Below are 18,544 nucleotides of genomic sequence, written 5' to 3'. Positions count from 1 at the left end.
TACTCTGCCAAGATTTATTTTTTAAACAAAAATTATTGTGGCATGTAGTTTTAAAAAATTATGTATGTAATTCATTTGCGTTTTATAATCTATCCCGTATATAAATGTAATTCCTTCTCGTAATTATGTAACTTAAAAATTATGTAATTCAATTTTATTTACTCCCATTTGTAATTCGTTTTGCGTATATGTTATTAATTTTATTTACACGGAATGTATAAAATTATTTCATAATATTAATTCATAGAATTTTTTCATAAAATTATTTCATAGAATTTGTTGCAAGACGGAATTTATCGCATGTTTGAAAAGACGGAAATCTGAAGAAATAAATACATTGCACACTAACGGGTCCTTCCATAACATGAATTTCCAAAAAAAAAAAAGAGGTTGCATTAGTGACGTGGCGCGCTGAGGATTGAGTATTGTCTTTTGTATTAATATAGATAAGATTATGAGCACCATTCTTAATAACTTTATCAACTATAATACTCCCTCCATACCACACCAATTGTGATAATTTTACGATAAAATGTTAATATTTTCTGATAAAACATTAATATCATTTTTTTTAAAAAGTGACAATTTTAGTGAACATTTTAAAATCAAATGACATTTTCTGATTTTAAAATAAGATTTTTTTTTAGGTGAAATGTTAGTAATATTTCATTCCAACAAAGGCACCCAGTACATCGTTTTTCCTTACTTACAAGATTTCATATACAAATAAGATAAAGCTATATAGAAAACATGTATATATAAGAAACCATCAGATTAGACCATGATCCCTACACCAGGTCTTGTCAAAATTTGTCATAGAACCTTTAAACTCGCTTGCAACTCTTCGTCTGCAATCAACTTGTACCAAACGCACAAGATGAGTGGGATTTGTAACATAACCTTCAACTCTTCCAATGTTCCTACTTTGCCAAACTCCATAATGAACCCCAACAATTGCAGCCAATATAACTTGCCTTACCAATATAGAAAGCCTTCTAATCTTCAGAATGCAATCAGTATCTAGGAGAATATCCACAGGAATTTGTAGCCAGGAATATAGCAGCTGGAAGCACCGTTTACTGAAAGTGCAGGTTCTGAAAAGATGCATGTGTGTCTCTGCTTCCACACCACAAAGATAACAATCAGTTGGCACATCCAAACCCATTTTCTTTAATCTGTCCAGGGTTAGCAGCATCTGATGCTTAATAAGCCACATTATGAAACTCCATTTGGGTAGATTATACCTATTCCAAACAATCCTAGCCCATGAAACCTTCTGAGTCGTCTCAGACAGCAGCCATTTATACCCATCAGAAATGGTGTAATCCTCATCAGTTCCTCGCCATTTATCAGCAATATATCCCAATTTGAGCCTCTTTTTAACCTCACAAATTTTCCTCCATGCCCATGAACTATAAGGACCTTTAAAATAAGATTGTCTTAAAAGAGAGTTAATTCACAATCCTAAATTAGGTAAGTCATCAAGCATGAACGCGTTCATAGGTGGGCATTAGGCCATTAGCCAATAGATAGAGATCAACTTTTAGAATACGTACATTAGAAAAGGTCCTTAAATTGACAAATACTCCGTACTTAAAAACACTATTCTTTCACCACGAAATCTCATTGAAGACAGGCACTATCCGTCACAAGCTGAAGACGGATAGTGCCCCTCTCACAAGATGCAAGTGGCAATATGCATTGTTCTTTCACGCATCTCCTAGTCAGTGTTCAGTACCTTAGCTTAGATACATTCACCAAATTATTAGAGCCCAAAGTTGATTATATTTCATGCTTAAAGTGAATAGTTTATACTTATTTTATTTTATAAAGGAAAAATAAAGAAAATAAAAATTATTAACTGAGACGGAGGGAGTATAAAATTGGAACTACATGAGTTGTCATTACAAATACTAAAAAAACCAATTATTCCGGCCAAAGACATTGTGTGATTTTAAAGTAAGGCGATATTATAACTATGTATTGAGAGAGGTTTTGAACCGAAGGCGAAACATTACGGAAACTCTTAAATTGGTCACAAATTTAGGCTATGTTTGGCAAAACTAATAGTAATATTTATAATAGTTGGGTCTCAACCATCACCTTAAGGTTTTGATTGAGATGGTTCATCTATCATGGTATCAGAGCCAGTGTGACCATAGGTCACGGGTTCGAATCCTGGCAACCTCAAAACTCCTCAAAAAACTCGAAGTGGAAACCCAGCACACGGTACGGGGGAGCCGGTGCACAACTAACCACTCTTCAAACCCCAACGGGCATTTGAGTGAGGGGGCGTAATAGGAGTATTTATAATAGTTGGGCCTCAACCATCACCTTAAGGTTTTGGTTGAGATGGTTCAACTATCAACAGAACCAGATTTACGTAGCAGATAATCGTTAGCAGAATACGATTAACGGATTTTAGTAACAGGTTTGGCCATCAAATTAAATTAGCAGAATTAAGAAAATGTGTTTAATAATTAGCAAATTATAAGACAAATTTAACATTTTCCTGGTATAAAATGAATACATTATGCTGCAATTAGCAACATATTTAAAAATAGTAGATTCCGGTTAATATAGTATCTAAATATGTTAAAAAAAAAAAAAAAAAAATGTCATTAACAAAACATAACCGAAAACCTGTTACTAAGAATCTGCCAATAGTTGTGGGTTTGGGCCGCATTAGTGTCAAAGTAGCGGGCTTTCTAGTTTCTAGTAGTCTTTTCCAAGCCCGTATAGTATGGCTTACCGTGGGGTTTTCCTTGTTTCAAACCACGCCAAATTATTTCGAGTCTCATTTGCACTTGTTGATTCGTTTTAGTTACTTAGCTTGATTGCTTTATTGTGATCTAATACGATTGGGAGAACGTCTGAGTTACAATTCACGTCTAAATAGAGGGGAGAGAGTTCGCTTTATATGTCCAAGGAAGTTCCACTTCAAAATCAAGAGGGAGTCGTCTCTTACCTTATATAGTGTTAATTCCTCCCCTCTTTATCAATGTGGGACAACTTCACATATGAGATTGAGATTCTGTTTGGTAAAACTAACTGGAAAGGTAGCTGAAAATTGAAAAATTAACCGAAATCTGAAAAGGTAACTGATAAGGTAGCCGGAAATTAAGAACTAATAAGGTAGCTGATTTTATAAAATAAATTGTTTGACAAACTAACTGAAAAGGTAACTGATTTTGATGAAATGACGTAATCGTTTGTTTGGGAACCTAGAATTGGATTTGAATTCCGGAATTGAGACAATTCAAGCGTTTGGGAGCCCCTAGAATTTGGAATTGGAATTGGACTCAATTCCCCATCAATTCCATCTTAGTTAAAATTTGGCACTCTCAAATTCCTACCATATAGTAGTCATTTCAATTCCATCACTACTTGATTGCGGTTTTTTGTGATGCAAGTTTCATCGCAATTTTTTTTATTTATGATTTTTTTTAATCGCAAATATTTTCCGTCACAAGATTTATTTTTTCCTAATAAAAAACTCAAAAAAAAAAAAATTGCTAACTTCGACCCATACGTGACCCGCCCAATTCCAATTCCAATTCCATGAGTTCCCAAACGCCAAAGAAAAATTGAAATCCGGAATCGAATTCCATGTGATCTCCAAACGAATTTTTGGAATTGAATTCAAACATTTTGATTTCTACAATTGAAATCATGAAAATGAAATCAATTCCGGGTATCCAAACACTACCTAAAAGGATATCATTATTATTTAATAGTATAGATTTAAAGGGTGAAAACGGAAAATCAAACCAAATCAGGTACCTGAAATCTCAAATGTTACTCTAGGTAGTATTTCATTTCAGGTAGCTTATTTGGTTAAATAAGCTACTTGCCAAACGTTTACAAAAAAAATAAGGTACCTGAAATTTTGGTCAAATAAGCTACTTTAACCAAATCAGGTACCTGAAATGCTTTGCCAAACAGAGTCTGAGTTTTTCCAAGCCCGTCCTCACATGTGAGCCCATTTTAAACTAGATCGGAGCTATCAACTGAACCTAGTAACTCCGTAGCACAAATTGTAGTTTGAGACGGTCTCTTAGTATAAGACTAACCCATTAACTAGAAGCTCAATTATATAGGTAACAAAATCACAAAAAAATCAAATAAACCCACTCTGCTGCTCTCTCCATATATCTCAACCCCTCTCCTACTACATTATTATCGCTAGGGGCGGAGGGAGGGGGTGGGATATATGGGCTATAGCCCTACACGATTTCTAGTTAAATAATTTTTACACTCAAATATAACAATGTCAAAAATGTAGCAAAGTTGGTCATTGGCTCACTACATAAAAGTTCAAGGTTGAATGAATAAATTGGAGGTTGTGGGTTCAAACCTTCTACCCATCATTCTTTTTTTTTTATTAGTATCACCTGAACATCTAGCTTCATTATCCCAACCATTAATATCACCTTAAAATCTAGTTTCTGATGACGCTGTTGACGCTTTTCGCACAACTGCCCATAAAAATATACATCTTAAAGCTATGGCTAATGGCTTCTTATTTAAAAGAGTCGGTTTTCAAATTAAAATCGGTACGTATTATATAAAATCTTTAGATGGTAAAAATTAAGCAATATTCTCTATTTGTAACGAAAAGAAACAAAAATAACACAATTTGACTTTTCTTCATAGTGAAGTTTTCAAGTTAAAATTGAGGGTTTTGAAATTAAAAATATTAGAAGCTTTGTAAACTCGCTGAAATCACTGACCTAAGTATGTAGTACAGAGTAAAGAATATTGAAACCCATTATTTTCACCTTAAAATTCAAAGTCGATAATATAAAAACATGAGTATTCAAGTTAAAGTCGTTAGTTAAAATTTAGAAGTATTGAATTATCAGTTTTAAAACCAATAGATTTCGAACCTATATGTTGGTAATCATCATCATTGTGGGTCGGAAGAGGGCATCTCCATTGCTGTGATGACCTTCCCGACCTGCTATTAGGGAAAGGTCAAATCCTTGTCGTCTATGTTACAAACTATTGGGGAAAGGATGAGGGATTGGCAATGTCGTGATAGGGTGGGATTGGGAGGTGGCGGGGATAAATTTCAAGGGAATGAGATCGATGAGATGTAAATATGTGATGAAGATGAAGTGTGAGACCAATGCACCAAAATGTTTAGGTGTTACTTTGTTTTTGTTAGAACACATTGGATTGATGATGCCAAGTCCCTTTGTTATTTGATTGTTTGCTCTTAGTTGAAATAATTAGTGAATGAAGCAATCAAATGGACTTTCAACAATGATTCAAGATGATCAAGCTAATCAAGGAAGTCAAGACAATGATATTTTCCAAGCCTTAGTCGACATATGTAAGAGTAAGTGTAACATTCTCATTTAAGTCAAGTAATGGCAAAACCATGCAACAAAGATTGTCTTATCTTTGTGGTTTCTCGGTACTATCATACGGAGGAGGAATTTCGACCAAATGTTTTTAAGTGTCAAAACTTTGCAAACTTTAAACCTTAAACATTTGAATTTTCAAAAGCTTGAAAATAATCTGAAATTCTGGAATCACAAGCCCACTTGACTAAGCCTCTAGATTTGTGCAAACACCTTTTACCAAAATGGCAAAGAAGACTTGTCAAACTTCTAAAGTAAGAAAAGCTTTTTGCCATTTCGGTAAATTGTCACATGTTGAGTATAGAAGCTTAAGTTTTCTGATTTCTTAAGCCCCAAGCCTATAAGTCTAACACTTACCATCACTCAAAGCTATCATTTTAATATTGGATTTAATTTTTCAAAGTGTACTTACCTAAGACTAAATCCACAATAAATAGAGTGTCTTAGTCACATTTATTTCTCAAGACTTCCAAAGCATTTATTGTAAAAACCTTGCAAATCATTTGTGCATTGAAAGCTTTGTTCTTCAAGTATTTGCAAAACGTTTTTCTGATTTTAAGTCTTCAAAATTGTTTTCGAAAAAAGCTGTAAAACCTCCAAGTATCAGTTCGCTGTACTGTGACATAATGAGTTTGTTCCATGATTCTCGTGTTAGATCTTCATTGTGATCTCCATGTTCATTTAGTGAACTTTTGAGATTCAAGATTTTGTAACACCTTGAGATAGAACCCATAAACTTTTGAAGCGGAGTAGCTTTAAGTTTGAGTGCAACCGGAGTAGGTTGGCGAGTTATTTTCATTGTAAGGGGTTTAGTAAGTTTGAGTAAATTTCTAAACAAGAAATAAAATAACGGTTGGACGTAGGCCTCGGAGTAGAGGCTGAACCAATTTTTAAAATTTCGTTTGTTTGTTCATTTACTTTTACGTTCTTCCACTTTGCTATTTCTCGCATGTACCTAATCAAATTCTGTGTCACAGTCACCTATACTGTATTACTGTGACATAGAACTGCTGTACCTTCTTGTAAACTTACATTCAATTAAGTTTCTCAAGTCTTGTACTTCTTTATTCTTTGCTTAAAGTAATTAATTAACCAAGTTAAGGATAAAATTTTTAAAAAAGGTACACCTAATTCACCCCCTCCCCCTCTTAGGTGTTAATCGTTCTTAACTCTTCAATTGGTATCAGAGCCTTGTGCTCTTGATATTGGTTAAATTCAAAGAGTTGATCCTATAGTTATGGATGATTCAAAACACACTAAGTATCTCATTTTCAAGGGAGAAAACTATGCCTGGTGGAAACATGGCATGGAGCACTATGTCAAAAGTGCGGACTATGAATGTTGGTTAATCATTCAAAAGGGTCCCCTCAAAATCGAAGTGACTAATGCTGATGGCACTGGCTCCTTGAAAAGTGAGGATAAGTATGTTGAGGCCGACTATAAGAAAATCGAGAAAAACTCTAAGGCCATGTCCATTCTTCAATATGGGATCGGTGACCAAGAGATTAATCGTATATCTGGATGTGCTTCGGCCAAAGAGATTTGGGACACCCTAAACCTTGCTTATGAGGGAACGTCACAAGTCAAGAAATACCGTATTGATCTTCTCATGCAACAATATGAGATGTTCAATATGGAACGAGATGAGTCAATTAATAGTTTGTCTTCACGTTTTTCTAGTATTGTCAATGACCTTAAGAGTTTAGGTAGGAGTTTTCAATCTGAGGATTTAGTCCGTAAAATCCTTCGTAGCCTAACTGAAAAGTGGCAACCGAAGGTTACGGCTATTGAGGAAGCTAAGGACCTTTCATTGCTCACCATTGATGAACTTATGGGCTCACTTATGGCTCATGAGTTAACTCTCATGAAGCGTTCTAGTGAAAGTTCTAAAGGGAAAGGACTCGCTCTTAATGCTCTCTCAAGTGATTAGGAGGATGAAGATGATGAGTTTACAGTGTTCACTAAAAACATTGTTGGCATGATCAATGGTCGAAACTCTCAAAGGTATAGCAACAACTCTAGTAAACGCCGTTTTCCTAAGAGAAGATCTAACTCCACTATTGGTTGCTTTAAATGTGGCGACAAAGGTCACCAAATCAAGGAATGCCCAAAGTGGAACGATATCAAATCTAAGGAAAAACGTGACTTTGCAAAACGTGATTACAAAAATAAAGTAATTACTGCTATTTGGGGCATGTCTGATTCTGAAGAGGACGATGTCCTTGAGGATGAATTAGACGCCAAACTTAGCATCTCGTCTAGTTCCTCAAAAAATGCTTCCAAATCATCAAAGAAAGAAGACATCAAGTGTCTTATGGCTCACTCCGCGGATTCAGACTCTGATTCAGACCATGAGGTAATTAAGCTCAAGAAAAAGGTTCGATCTTTCTCTAAAGACAAAGTTTGTCTCCTCCTAGATCAATTCATAGATAAATGTCGTGTCCAAACTAATAAGTTGGAAGCTATGCAAATCGAAATTGAGGACATAGCTGAGGAAAATGTAGTCCTAAAAGAAAGTCTAAATGAGAATGATCAACCTAGTTCCATGTTGAGTCTTGAAAAAGAAATCAAAAAGCTTCTAAAACAAAACTTGTTTTTAGCCAACAAAGTCGAAGAAACCAGTGCAACAGATCCCTGCACTGTTGCATCCAGTTCTAACAAAGGAAATGTGTCATCACTAACACAAGAACGTGACCAACTTTTGATTGACTTAGCTACTCGTAACAACGAAAAGGATGATCTTGTTAAGATTGCTGAAATGTTAAATGATGAGTCTAGTCATGTCAAAAGTGCCTTAGAACGAGCTCAAAAATTAAATGATGACCTTCTTGCTCAAATTGAGATGTTAAAAAGAGCTGAACAGACTCATGCCACAGAGGTATCTACTGTGGCATCTGATTCGAGAAAAGAAGTAGATACTCTCATGAAATTAGTGTCTTCTTTAACTAAGGAACGTGACACTCTTCTAGCTGACCTCAAATTATGTCAAAGGGATAATAAACAATTGGAACAAATTGGGATGTTACTTAGTGACGAAGCAAGACTTACAAAACAAGCTTTCGACAATTTAGGTAAATTGAATCTTAATCATCTTGCTAAAATCGAAACATTAACTAAAGAGCTAGATGAGGCTAAGATGTTCTACTTAAAATGGGAAGGAAGTCAGAATGTTTTGGAGTTTCTCTTGAAACAATCACAAGAATATGAAAAATTTGCAAAGAATGCTGGACTTGGTTTCAAATGCAACAAAGAGCACACACCTTTTTGCACTCAAACTCAGGATCCAAGTCAAACTGACTTCCGAAGAAGAAAGTATGCTGGTCTTCCTGAGTACATCATTTGTAACTATTGTGGCAAAACAGGTCATGAGTTTAATGGTTGTGACAAAAGAGTCCGTGACTTAGAAAGAAACACTAAAAATGCTAAACAAGTGTGGATAAAGAAAGAGGAAGTCAAAAAGGTCGTTGTCAAGAAGGAGCCCAAACTTGTTTGGGTTCCTAAACTAAATGTTTGATTTCTTATAGGCATTAGTGAGGGGCAGCAGCAATTGGTACTTAGACAGTGGATGCTCTCGTCACATGACGGGAGATGAAAACCAATTCCTCTCGCTAGAAGCCTACGATGGTGGCATGGTGACTTTTGGCGACAACAAGAAAGGTGAAATCATTGGTATTGGAAAAGTTGGTAAGTCAAAGTCATTATGCGTGGACAAAGTGTTGCTTGTCAAAGGTTTGAAACACAATCTCTTGAGCATTTCACAACTATGTGATCGAGGTAATATTGTTGAATTTCTTGCTAGTGAATGTAGAATCATCAATGGAAGAACTAGAGAACTCATTCTTGAAGGTAAACGTGTCAAAGATGTCTACATGACTAACTTATTTTCATTGTCGGGTCAATCACTATCATGCATGAGTGTTCAAAAGAACGACCCTTGGCTTTGGCACAAACGACTTGGTCATGTAAATGCTAAGACACTTAACACCCTAAAGAGACTTGATTTAGTTGACGGCATTCCTAACATTAAGTTTGAATTTAAATAACTTTGCGATGATTGTGTTAAAGGAAAACAAGTTAAATGCTCTTTTAAATCCAAAAAGGTTGTTAGCACTTCCTTATCTCTTGAACTCACTCATATTGACTTATGCGGACCCATGCGAGTTGTGAGTAGAGGTGGAAGTCGTTTTATTTGTGTCATTGTAGATGACTTCACAAGATTTGTTTGGCTTCTCTTCTTAAGTTCTAAGGATCAAACATTTGATGAGTTCTTAATTTGGGTCAAAAAGGTTCAAAACAAATTTGGTTATAAACTTGTCTCATTGAGATCCGACCATGGAACCGAGTTTGAGAACTCGTCATTTGAGTCCTATTGTAATGAGTATGGTGTTAGTCATAACTTTTCGGCCGCAAGAACCCCACAACAAAATGGGGTTGTGGAACGAATGAATCGAACTCTTGAAAATATGGCTAGGACCATGCTCATTAGCTATAAGGTTCCTAAGAATTTTTGGGCCGAAGCCGTAAACACATCTTGTTATATTTACAACCGTGTCATGATTAGAAAAATCATTGAGAAAACTCCCTATGAACTACTACGAGGAAGAAAACCTAATCTTTCACATTTAAAATGCTTTGGTAGTAAATGCTTTGTGCACAATAATGGAAAAGACAACCTTGGCAAATTTGATGCTCGTAGTGATGAAGGAGTTTTTGTTGGTTATTCCGATCATAGTAAAGCCTATAAGGTTTATAACAAAAGGACTATGAAAATGGAAGAAAGCGTTCATGTAATATTTGACGAATCTAGTCTTTTTGTGTCAAACACACAAGTTGATGATGAGGATGATGAATATGATGACGATTTTGAGATTGGCATGATACGACATGATATGGATCAAGTGGTAGAAGAAGCTGAGCAACAGTTGGAGCCACTGTTGCATGAGGAGGATGTTCAAAATTCAGGGGGAACTAATCGTCCTCCTACACAAGATGATACTACCTCATTCAGAGGGAACAAGGATGGTGAAGAACAACCCAATCTAATCATAAACGAACCACAATCACCTCCTTCAAACAATCCTCATGCAACAGTCCCCTCTACTGTTGCAGACGAACAAACCGAATCCTCTAACTCACTTATCCCCAAGAAATGGAAACACCAAAGCTCACATCCTTTATCAAACTTAACCAGTGACCTAATCTCTGGAATAAAAACCAGATCATCGCTTCAAAATTTCTGTGCACTCAAAAATCGAACCAGACCATGTCACGGTAGCCTTGACTGATGAATGCTGGGTGATTGCAATGCAAGAAGAATTGGAGCAATTCGAAAGAAACAAGGTATGACATCTTGTCCCTAGGCCCTCCCAACGTACTGTAATTGGTACACGGTGGGTCTTTCGCAATAAGCTAGATGACGTTGGAGAAATCGTAAGGAATAAAGCTAGACTAGTGGTGCAAGGTTTTAACCAACAAGAAAGAATTGATTATGATGAAACCTTTGCACCGGTAGCTAGGCTTGAAGCCATACGAATGCTTGTAGCTTTTGCGTCTTTTCAAGGTATAAAGCTTTTTCAAATGGATGTCAAAACCGCATTTTTAAATGGATACCTTGATGAAGAAGTGTTTGTTGAACAACCTCCGGGTTTTATAAACAACGAGTTTCCCAACCACGTTTTTAAACTAGATAAAGCACTTTATGGTTTAAAACAGGCTCCTAGGGCTTGGTATGATAGGCTTTCAAAGTTTCTATTGGAAAATGGTTTCATACGTGGGTCCGTGGATAAAACGTTGTTTATCAAGTCACAAGGAGATGAACTGTTGCTTGTACAAGTATATGTCGATGACATTATTTTTGGAGCAACTAACAATGTTCTTTATAAGTACTTTTCTGATTTGATGACTTCGGAATTTGAAATGAGTATGATGGGAGAACTTGGATTCTTTCTTGATCTTCAAATCAAACAATGTGAAAATGGAACGATGATTCACCAACAAAAGTACTTAAAAGAAATGCTAAGTAAGTTTGGGTTGACTAATTCTAATCCTATGCCTACACCAATGGTGTCTAAAGTCAAGCTTGACAAAGACGAAAACGGTAAGAGCATTAGTGAAAAGGTATATCGAGGTATGATCGGTTCCTTACTTTACTTAACCGCTAGTCGACCCGACATACAATTTAGTGTGTGTGCTTGTGCCCGTTTCCAAGCAAATCCTAAAGAATCTCATTTCAAAGCCGTCAAACGGATTTTTAGGTATTTGATTGGAACACAAGGGCTATATCTTTGGTACCCAACTCACTACGAACTTGATCTTGTAGGTTTTTCGGATGCGGACTATGCCGGTGATATATTGGATAGGAAAAGCACTTCGGGCATTGCTACTTTCCTAGGACCGTGTCTCATTTCATGGGCTTCAAAGAAGCAAAACACCGTTGCATTGTCCACGGCCGAAAGTGAATATGTGATTGCCGCTCTATGTTGTGCACAAATTCTTTGGGTACGTCAACAATTGCATGATTATGGCCTTATTTTCGAGACTACCCCTATCTTTTGTGACAACACTAGTGCAATTAACATATCAAAGAATCCTATACAACACTCACGAACTAAACACATCGACATACGACATCATTTTCTACGTGATCAAGTTGAGAAAGGTAATATTTGTCTAAGCTTTTGTAAAACGGAAAATCAAATTGCGGACATTCTTACAAAACCGTTAGAAAGAGAACAATTCGAAAGACTTCGGTCGGAAATTGGTTTATTGGGTGACATATCGCTAAATTAAATTACCTCTTCCAATGATTGATTAGAGGGAGGATTTACATGTAATTAAATTTTAGTTAATGTGGTTAAATGCATGCAAATGTCGACCAAAATGAAATTAACAATTATCTATGTGCACTTGAGTTATCTTTGCATTGAGCTTCCCAAATCACTTTATGTCCCATCATATCTAAAGCCTACACCCTAGCCTCACCCTCTCAACACTCAACCGTCCTCTCACCTTGATTAACTACACCAACCCCTCATTTATTTCCATGTTCCCACTAAAACTCCCTATTACCCACTAAACAAAAACCAACCCTCACCTTTTTCGGATTCCCAAACCGCCAATATCCTTTCCCTTTCCACTCTCTTAAAATGCCTCCAAGGTTTTCAAAAGAAGTTCTTCAACTCAGAAATACTTTCAACCCAAAATATATTGCCAAGAAGAAAATGGCTCCCAAAACCGCCGCCAAACCAAATGAAATCATCTCTGCCACTGCCAAACCAACCGTTGCACGAAAGAAGACAACCGCCAAAAGGGGCGGTGGTCGTGGCAGAGGAGGAAGATGTAGGAATCCTCCTATTTCTCTCCAATTAGATGCTGAAGTAGACATTGACACCGATGAAGAGGACTCCGGTTCTAAGGGAACCAAAAAGGATGAAGACATTCGAAAATCAAGTGATGTTGTCGAAACAAATGAAAAAGGAGATCACTCAAGTGAGATGAAAGAGGGGGAACTTGAAGGTGAGAAATCAAAAGAGGGAAAAGAAAGTAAGGAAAAATCAGAGGGAAACAAAGAAAAATCAAAAGAAAGTGAGGAAAAATCAGAAAAATCAAAAGAATGTGAGGAAAAATCAGAGGGAGACAAAGAAAAATCAAAATAAAGTGAGGAAAAATCAAAAGAGAATGAAGGGGATTCAAAAGAAAAGGAAAATAGTGATGATGAAAATGATGCTGTTGGAAAGAATGATGATGATGTGCTTTTAAAAGATTTGGTGAGTGAAAGTTTGGAGAAGGATGAGATGAGTAAAATTGATGCAACTGTGGCATCAACTGTTGAAAAATAAATCGGTCCCAATGCTGAGAAAATTAATGAAGATCCAAAAACTGATTCAACGAAGACGACGCATGTTGAAGTGGTAGTTGATGTTGAGGATCATGGTGATGCCCTAGGTAGCACGGACACTTCTCTTAATCAGTCGTCCCGTGTTCGACACCGTGTCGGACACCGACACTCCTCGGACACACGTCGAAACGTGTCGGACACCTACAAAGCCGTGTCTAACTTTCTACATTTATTCGGGCACGTGTTTGACGCGTGTCCATGGTATTTCGACCGTGTCCGACGCGTGTCCATGACATTTGGACATCATTTGGGGTGAATGATGTTCTTTAAGCGTGAAATGAGTTGTCGAAAGAGATAAATTAAAAGATTCGTTTGGATGGTAAATGAAAACGAGTTATAATCAAGGGCAAGTTTTAGCTTCACTTATTTAAATTTAATATCAAATACTTTTATAAAAATAAAATGGAATGTTTATAATTATAAAATATATATTTTATTAAATTTAAATAACGTGTCCCGTGTCCTAAATTTCAAGGGATGTCGTGTCACGTGTCCGTGTCGTGTCCGTGTCCCGTGTCCGTGTCCGTTTTGGTGCTACCTAGGTGATGCCAATGAGATGTTTGATGATGGGCTTGATCCATTATTTTCGAAACCGGCATCAAGAACCCGGTCCAAGCGAAAGATGCTTGAAATTTTTGGTGATGATGATGATGATGTGACACCAGAGGCATCCCCTCCAAAACCCAAAGTCACTCAAAGGAAAAGGGGATCCGAATCAAAAACCAAAGCATCCAAACGAGCTCGTTATCATCGAGATTTGCCAAGCATAGATGAGAATGAGATTATTGAGGAGAAGGTTCCACTCAACACATGCATGGACCTTGTTATTGCTCCTTATGCCGAATCATTCAAGAATGACATCCTCAACCACCTTAGTTCTCTCGATCTTCCGGATGAGATTTTCAAGATATGCCACGGTATGCTGATTTGTTGCTTCCACAGTGGAAGGCGCTATAAGAAATCTTGGTATGATACCTCTCTTGCTTTCAAATACTTTAAAGAGGCTATGTATGCCCAGAGTTGGGTGAATTTGTTGGACAAGTATAGTCCCATGTACTTGTCCGAAATCATCCAATTCTATGCAACGGTCAAGGTAGATGTTGCATCTGGAACTCTCTCTGCTTATATAAATCAGAAACCCTTTGTCCTTACAATCGACCAACTTGCTGCCCATCTGGACATATGTGATGTCGGGCTTACTTCCTTTCCCAAACGTGATTGGGGTGAAGTTGACGAGGTTACCTCTACCCAGGTCATGAAGATTCTTCGACCTCATGATGACGATGGCCCAACCAACATATATGCCTTCGAATTAACCGCACCCATCAGATTCATCTTTAACCTTGTTTTCCGTAACCTAGTCCCTAGCAACAATAGCCGTGGGAGATGTTCTCTCCTTGATATGCTCCTTATTCATCACATTGTCAAACACAAACCCATTAACCTTCCTCGTCTCATGTTTCACCGAATTCTTGAGATTTCCACTGAGTTCCAAAGCGGCAACTTTGACAAAAATGTCGTGGTTCCTTATGGTATGTGGCTCTCTATTATCTTTATGAGGGAGGGGCTAGTGTTGAAGGGAAGCCCCGCAATTGAAAAATTGAGTGATGAAATGACACCGGGCCTTCTTTCTCGGATGAATTTGGAGATTAAGAATGGGAAATTGGAAAGGAAAAGTCAGTCGGGTTCTACAGCAGGTTCTACTGTTGAATTGGATGTGGTGCTAGCAAAGTTGGATGAACTTCTTGGAATTGTGAATCGGTTGGTCAAAGAACAGGGCAAGTTAAGGGATGAAGTGGGTGATCTTCGCACTATGAATGAAGATCTCCTTGAACGTCTTCAGATCACCAAGCCGAATGCCTCCTAAGCTCATGCCTCCTTAACCCGTCCCTCTCTTTATGAACTTTGGCTCTTTGCTGTTTTTTAAGACACTCTCTTGCACTTTTGGATGTTTGTTTTTTATCTTGTTCGAACTATTTGTGTGTGTTTGAATCGTGTTGCTTGCCTTTTGGACATATTTTATCCTCCTTTGACGATGTCAAGAGGGGGAAGTAGTCTAATTATGCTATGTGTGATCTTCTAACTCTTAGGCTAACGTCCACCTTAATTATGTCTTAGCTTCCATGATTAGATGTTTTACTTTGGCCAAGCATGTTGCACCTTTCGACTACCTTGATCATGTATATTAATTATGTTTATGTTAAAATTGACCAAAGACCGACTAACCATGGGCTAAGGGGGAATATCACACATGTTTGGACTTGTCATCATCAAAGGGGGAATTTGTTAGAACACATTGGATTGATGATGCCAAGTCCCTTTGTTATTTGATTGTTTGCTCTTAATTGAAATAATTAGTGAATGAAGCAATCAAATGGACTTTCAACAATGATTCAAGATGATCAAGCTAATCAAGGAAGTCAAGATAATGATATTTTCCAAGCCTTAGTCGACATATGTAAGAGTAAGTGTAACATTCTCATTTAAGTCAAGTAATGGCAAAACCATGCAACAAAGATCTGTTTGTCTTGTGGTTTCTGGTACTATCATACGGAGGAGGAATTTCGACCAAATGTTTTTAAGTGTCAAAACTTTGCAAACTTTAAACCTTAAACATTTGAATTTTCAAAAGCTTGAAAATAATCTGAAATTCTGGAATCACAAGCCCACTTGACTAAGCCTCTAGATTTGTGCAAACACCTTTTACCAAAATGGCAAAGAAGACTTGTCAAACTTCTAAAGTAAGAAAAGCTTTTTGCCATTTCGGTAAATTGTCACATGTTGAGTATAGAAGCTTAAGTTTTCTGATTTCTTAAGCCCCAAGCCTATAAGTCTAACACTTACCATCACTCAAAGCTATCATTTTAATATTGGATTTAATTTTTCAAAGTGTACTTACCTAAGACTAAATCCACTATAAATAGAGTGTCTTAGTCACATTTATTTCTCAAGACTTCCAAAGCATTTATTGTAAAAACCTTGCAAATCATTTGTGCATTGAAAGCTTTGTTCTTCAAGTATTTGCAAAACGTTTTTCTGATTTTAAGTCTTCAAAATTGTTTTCGAAAAAGTCAGAAACCTCCAAGTATCGATTCATTTGTCTTTGTGACATAATGAGTTTGTTCCATGATTCTCGTGTTAGATCTTCATTGTGATCTCCATGTTCATTTAGTGAACTTTTGAGATTCAAGATTCTGTAACACCTTGAGATAGAACCCATAAACTCTTGAAGCGGAGTAGCTTTAAGTTTGAGTGCAACCGGAGTAAGTTGGCGAGTTATTTTCATTGTAAGGGGTTTAGTAAATTTGAGTAAATTTCTAAACAAGCAATAAAATAACGGTTGGACGTAGGCCTCGGAGTAGAGGCTGAACCAATTTTTAAAATGTCGTTTGTTTGTTCATTTACTTTTACGTTCTTCCACTTTGCTATTTCTCGCATGTACCTAATCAAGTTCTGTGTCACAGTCACCTATACTGTGACATAGAACTGTTGTACCTTCTTGTGAACTTACATTCAATTAAGTTTCTCAAGTCTTGTACTTCTTTATTCTTTGCTTAAAGTAATTAATTAACCAAGTTAAGGATAAATTTTTTAAAAAAGGTACACCTAATTCACCCCATCCCCCTCTTAGGTGTTAATCGTTCTTAACTCTTCAGTTTTATATTCTTAACTCCTTTTAAGTGGGCTAAAACTTTTATTGGCCTCGTCCTATTCTAAAGGACGGTTTCATAGGAGAGTTACTTAACTCCGTGGTCTTAGACAAAATACCTTCAGCGCTGAACTCCTTTGGTAGCATAGTCACCATCATACATTCCATGCATGGTTTCCTGCTCCAGTGAACCAAATTGGATTGGGTCGAATAAGGGTCGGGTAAAACAGGTTATGGATCAGTAAAGGTCAGAATACAGGTAATACAATGGTTTCTAACGCCTTTTTTAACCATTTTCAAAACCGAAAAAATTTTTTTATAAAGTTAAGACGTATTTGATATTACTCCCTCTGTCCCGGTCACACAAGGCGTAGCACGGGCGGCCAGTTTGTGAATGGTCGAAGTTGGGGGGTGAGGGTAACATGTATAGGCATCCGAATGTGTGTAGCTGAGAGTAAGACGGAGTTTTCTAGTAGAGGACGGATATGAGTGAGGTGTGTTTATTAACTTGATTAGGGATAATATGATGAAGGTATGTAGCCATGGTGAGAGCATGGTGCCACATTGACAATGGCATATGAGCATGGTGAAGAAGTGTTCCAACGATACTACTAATAGTGCGTATTTTACGCTCGGCCTTACCATTTTATAGTGATGTGTGCGGACAAGAAAATCTGAAAATCATTCCATGTTTAGCGAAAAGTGAGTGAAATTGTGAATTGCATATTCCCGGCCATTGTCGTATTGGAGTGTCTTAATTAGACGATTAAATTGAGTTATTAATTAATTGTGAAAATTGGTGAAGATGGAAAAAACTTGTGATATATTTTGTATTGGGAAGGTCCATAAGAAATTTGAGAAATCGTCTAAAAACATAATATAATATCGATGACCCATAGTACTTGGCACGAGTGATGTCCATAAGTTACTGTGTACTGTATCAAATGGTGAAATAATGCACGAATTTGAAGAGTAAATGGAATTTTTATTTACTTCCCTAGCTGACACGAAGCACACACAAACGTACGACGCAAAGGACTACAATAAAATAAATTTTGCCTACGAAGATTATCGAAAACAGCAAGACTGGGATGCCCGAGACGGTCATGACAAGTGAAAGAGGACACGACATTGAGAGAGGCGAGATAATTTTAAGGGTTGGATAGCATGGGATAAAGGTCGCCCGTGCTACTGCATCTCATAAGACGATTCCCCATCCGCAGATCCTTCATAGTAAAACCAAAGGGGTCAAATTCAACAGAAACATGATTATCGGTAGCAAACTTTCGCACAGAGATTCGATTCTTAATTATTTGTGGGGCATGAAGGATATTGCGTAAAATAAATGGGGGTAGGGGAGATGATAAAGTTTTGGAGCCATAACCTCGTATTGGTATTTCACTGCCATTTCGACGATAATACTTCTTTTATCGCTCAAATAAAATAAGAAGAGAGAGTACCTTAGTTTGACGTCATATGATACGACGCGCCGGTATCCTTGTAATAGTTATCATCGGGTTGTTGGAGCAACACTGTTTGCATCGCAGCAGCGATGTCACTAGGAACAAGCAGCCCTTGAGGAGTCACAACGGTGGTTGGCTGCGCGAAAAAGGCTTGTTGAGGCAGCGA

The 18,544-nt window shown here is 37.1% G+C and overlaps 1 protein-coding gene across 1 annotated transcript; it reads right to left on the bottom strand.

The window, feature by feature from the left end:
* Positions 1 to 769: 769 nt before the first annotated feature.
* On the bottom strand, positions 770 to 2,686 carry LOC141654721 (uncharacterized). The gene is made up of 2 exons (XM_074461838.1): positions 2,644 to 2,686; positions 770 to 1,422 (listed from the first exon to the last, which is right to left on the bottom strand). The coding sequence occupies exons 1-2, from the start codon at positions 2,684 to 2,686 to the stop codon at positions 770 to 772; spliced, it is 696 nt and encodes a 231-aa protein (XP_074317939.1).
* Positions 2,687 to 18,544: the final 15,858 nt, after the last annotated feature.

Source organism: Silene latifolia, chromosome 5 (assembly GCF_048544455.1).
Source record: "Silene latifolia isolate original U9 population chromosome 5, ASM4854445v1, whole genome shotgun sequence".
NCBI classification, from domain to species: domain Eukaryota; kingdom Viridiplantae; phylum Streptophyta; class Magnoliopsida; order Caryophyllales; family Caryophyllaceae; genus Silene; species Silene latifolia.
Note: the sequence above shows the minus strand (reverse complement) of the source record. Positions and strands in the feature narration are given on the sequence as shown.